The 4,000-nt window shown below is 39.4% G+C and overlaps 1 protein-coding gene and 1 long non-coding RNA gene across 2 annotated transcripts; both read left to right on the top strand.

Moving 5' to 3' along the window:
* Window positions 1-744: 744 nt before the first annotated feature.
* On the top strand, window positions 745-1,463 carry LOC125199117 (protein MAIN-LIKE 1-like). The gene is made up of 2 exons (XM_048097258.1): window positions 745-1,303; window positions 1,405-1,463. The coding sequence occupies exons 1-2, from the start codon at window positions 745-747 to the stop codon at window positions 1,461-1,463; spliced, it is 618 nt and encodes a 205-aa protein (XP_047953215.1).
* Window positions 1,464-1,515: 52 nt separating this feature from the next.
* Window positions 1,516-2,194, top strand: LOC125199116. The gene is made up of 3 exons (XR_007172528.1): window positions 1,516-1,601; window positions 1,704-1,791; window positions 1,863-2,194. It is a non-coding gene; the product is annotated as an uncharacterized LOC125199116 (long non-coding RNA).
* The last annotated feature ends 1,806 nt before the right edge of the window (window positions 2,195-4,000 follow it).

Here is a 4,000-nt window from a genome sequence, read left to right as displayed (position 1 = left end):
AGAAAATTATGATAAATAAAAAGTGGAAAGAGTATACAAAAGCTAAGGAAAGGAAACAAGAGAACACAGTATAACAAGAACTGTTGAATCTATACTCAAAAGAAACACTCTCAATTCACTAGGAATCCACCTAAGAATTTAGAGCAAAGAAATAAGAAGAATCCTCTTCTCAAACAAGCAAATAGCTCAAATCATAATATATTATCAAGTTCCTCCTTCAATATGTAAATTGTAGCCTAAATATAGGCAAACTTGGAACAACCCTCCAAGTATTGGGAACTTTCTAGACTTGCTTATTAATTATAGAGATGTGAAACATCTCTTACACTTTATTAAAACATTGAATAAAGAAGCTAAAACACTTCAAGACTCTTGGATTGACCATTAGACTCTTGATTTAGCTTTATTAATTAGACTCTTGAGTTTCTGTGTCAAAAAAAATAGTGTGAGATGTGGAATTGGGCTAAATTCTATAAATGGGGTAGTCTAGAAAAATGCTTCCACCAATAGGTGGTTTTTTTTTTTATTTCTGAGAATAGGTGTTACGCATTCTTAGAATGCGTATTTAAACACGCATTCTTAGAATGCGTACATTAATTCTTTATTAGGCAATGCAAATAGAACAATGGTGGAATTGGAAATTAAATTGATGCATAAATTTACTTATTTCAATTTAGATTTGCCTAGTAGTATGTTATTGTGCATGTTCAATGCTAATAAAATTTAATTAATGTATATATAGCAATGGCATCATCATCAACTGGTGAGGATCCTTTGTATTGTGGTCCCGAAGACCCGAGCGTACTTTACTTGCAACCGTATCACATAACCGAAAGCATAATCTCTGAGAATGATACAGACCCCTTCCAACCGCGCAAATTGGATAATAACATTTTTCAAGCTCAAATGCATGACCGTGTGTTGGGGCATATAGAGCGGATGGGGTTTGGTGGCATATACCACTGTGGAAAACCGAAAATGTTGGACGCTTCACTTATCGGGGCATTGATTGAGAGGTGGCGTCCTGAGACACACACGTTTCACCTTCCAGTTGGTGAAGCTACAGTGACCCTTCAGGATATCGAGGTGCTTTGGGGTTTAAGGGTCGATGGTGAACCAGTTATCCTTCCACAAGTGAACTACCCGAGGCAGTACTGGATGGAAACGTGTTTGTCGCTTTTGGGTATTGAACCAAGTCAGGCTGAGTTGAAGTTGGGAGGATTTAATGCCTCTACACTGAAGGATGTTGTTAGCCACCGTCTTGACGACGATCTACCTGAGCATTATTACATGCAGCATGCACGTATATTTGTACTACTCCTGCTAGGCTGTTTGATCATCCCAGACACTTCGGGGAGAAAAATTCCCTTCCACCATATTTTGTTACTAGTTGACGAGGATCAGTGTTCACAACTGAGTTGGGGTGCAGCAGCGCTTGCCACTTTATATCACTATCTTTGTGAAGCTTCATGTCAAAAGAGGAAAGATATCGGTGGCCCATTGGCCCTTCTACAAATGTGGGCTTGGGAGAGGATACCCAATATTCGACCCGAGATTGTTGATAGGGTTGAGTATGATGGTACGACACCTTGTGGCATAATGTAAGTTAAATCTTTATTCTTTGTCAATAACTTAGCTATATCACGTGATTATAATTTTTTCGTATTATTTGGAATAATGAATTATTGTTTTGGAATAATTAGTTGGAGGGGGCGATTGAATGTGAGTAGAGCGCCGCTACATGTCCAAAGTTATTATAGGGAACAGTTGGCTCATTTGCATGACAATCAGGTGCCACTTTTAAAATATTTCATAATCTCCTTTCTTGAAAATTTTACTTTTATTAACCTTTTTTCTTTCAGTTTATTTGGGAGCCGTATTTGGGTCGTCCTCTACCAGATGAGTGCAAGCGTGGGATGAATGTTTGGGGATGCACTAACTACCTCATTTGCTATCATATTGTGGAGCCGCATTGGGGTCATCGAGTTACGCGACAGTTTGGCTTCCCCCAACATATTTTTCCTAATGAGACTCGATTCCACGTGTTTGAGAGATGGGAAAGTACGCGGCGAGGTAAGTCAACCACAAATTGGGTAGCTCATCATGCTAACTACATCCAATATTGGAGTAACCGGGGAGAAATAGAACAGCGAGTGTATCCAGAAGCCTCGAATACGGACTACATGAATTGGTTTCGGACCATCACTGTAACTTACATTACTAGACCCGGCATCCATGGCCAGCCAGGCATCCATGAGACCGCCTCTACACATACGATGATGGTAATAAGTTTTTTTTTTTAACATTGTGTTTATAATGCATTATCATTACTAAAATGACTTTGTTATGTGCAGATGGAGACGTTGGTCAATGTCTACCATTGCCTTAATGGATCTGAGACGGCATATCATCCGGACATCCAACGTGCTCTGAACATGGTGTCGTCTTGTATGAGAACATGTGGGGAGGCTGATCGTCTTGATTTTGTGCCTACCCAGCGATCAGCGATTGACACTACAAGACCAATCATTCAAAAGGGTAGGCGCGAAGGAAGGAGAGGTGTCCGTATGGGCGGACCGGGGTCTAGACGGGATGCAGGTTTATCGCAGCTGGGCTCGGGATGCAGTGACCCACCTCGTGCTTCTTGGCATGCTGGATCCTCTTCACAGATGAGGGGTGCCGATTGTTATGCTGATGTTAACCTGGATGAATATTTTGGAGTCAGATTACAAACACCGGAGGAGGATGAGGCTGAAGTGGATGATGATGCTGAGGAAGATGAGGCACAGGAGGCCGCTTCAGATGATGATACTTGGCGCGAGTCACGCACAAAGGCTCATCATGACTCTGGGGAGTCGGCTCGTAAGGACTTAGAGGCAGCTTCCTCCAGTAAAGGATTGGCGCGGACTATAACAAAATTCTTTACTAGGAGAACATCTTCGCGTACATCCAAAGGGGTAGCTGCAAACAAGTTTACACCAAGTGGTTACAAGTAGTTTGTGGTTGTTTGTTAGACGTAAACATTTGTGATATTCAACTTAACTACATTTTGTTTAATTTTTAATCCATTCTTCCATAGTAGTAAATAAAGTCCAACTAAATGAAAATAGTAATAAATAAAGTCCAACTAAATGAACTAAATGAGTAGTAAATAAAGTCTAGTAGTAAATAAAGTCCAACTAAATGAAAATAGTAGTAAATAAAGTCTAACTAAATGAAAATAGTAGTAAATAAAGTCCAACTAAATGAAAATAGTCTAGTAGTAAATAAAGTCCAACTAAATGAAAGTCTAGTAGTAAATAAAGTCTAGTAGTAAATAAAGTCCAACTAAATGAAAATAGTAGTAAATAAAGTCCAACTAAATGAAAATAGTAGTAAATAAAGTCCAACTAAATAAAGTCTAGTAGTAAATAAAGTCCAACTAAATAAAGTCTAGTAGTAAATAAAGTCCAACTAAATGAAAATAGTAGTAAATAAAGTCCAACTAAATAAAGTCTAGTAGTAAATAAAGTCCAACAACATCAAATACTAGTAAATAATGTCTAGTTACAAACCAAATAAAGTCTAGTAGTAAATAATGTCCAACTAAATCACACAGTGCTCCCCGTTGTGCAGTTACGCCTGTCATGCCCTACTTGTCTACAGATCTTACAACTCCTCTGTCGCCTGGGTTGATCAGGTTCATTTTCGTCCATCTGGTTCTGTATTCTTGCTTTTCTATACCGACCGCGGGAACGAGGAACAAATTGCCCCACTGAACACTCCAATGTCCATGGTGGTATCTCCCAGTAGTCCTGGTGCCTAAGTGAACGAAAACCAAAAGAATACTGTTTCACCCAATTTGACTTCAAGTAGTTCTTACTCACAAGGCGTAGAATGTTATCTCCTCGATCTCTAGCAACTGCCGCAGCGTGAGAACAAGGCAACCTCCACATCTGCCATTTCCCACAACTACACTTTTTTCTCAAATACTTGACCTCATAAGAGTTTCCACCCTTCC

This window comes from Salvia hispanica, unplaced genomic scaffold, assembly GCF_023119035.1.
Source record: "Salvia hispanica cultivar TCC Black 2014 unplaced genomic scaffold, UniMelb_Shisp_WGS_1.0 HiC_scaffold_385, whole genome shotgun sequence".
NCBI lineage: Eukaryota > Viridiplantae > Streptophyta > Magnoliopsida > Lamiales > Lamiaceae > Salvia > Salvia hispanica.
The sequence above is the reverse complement of the archived record's forward strand: the minus strand, read 5'-3'. Positions and strand labels throughout refer to the sequence as shown.

Bases quoted from the DNA above. Each gene is read 5' to 3' on its own strand.
- LOC125199117 (XM_048097258.1), top strand. From the start codon at position 745: ATGGCATCATCATCAACTGGTGAGGATCCTTTGTATTGTGGTCCCGAA. The intron at 1,304-1,404 runs GTATATTTGTAC...GACGAGGATCAG, and splicing joins TTATTACATGCAGCATGCAC to TGTTCACAACTGAGTTGGGG.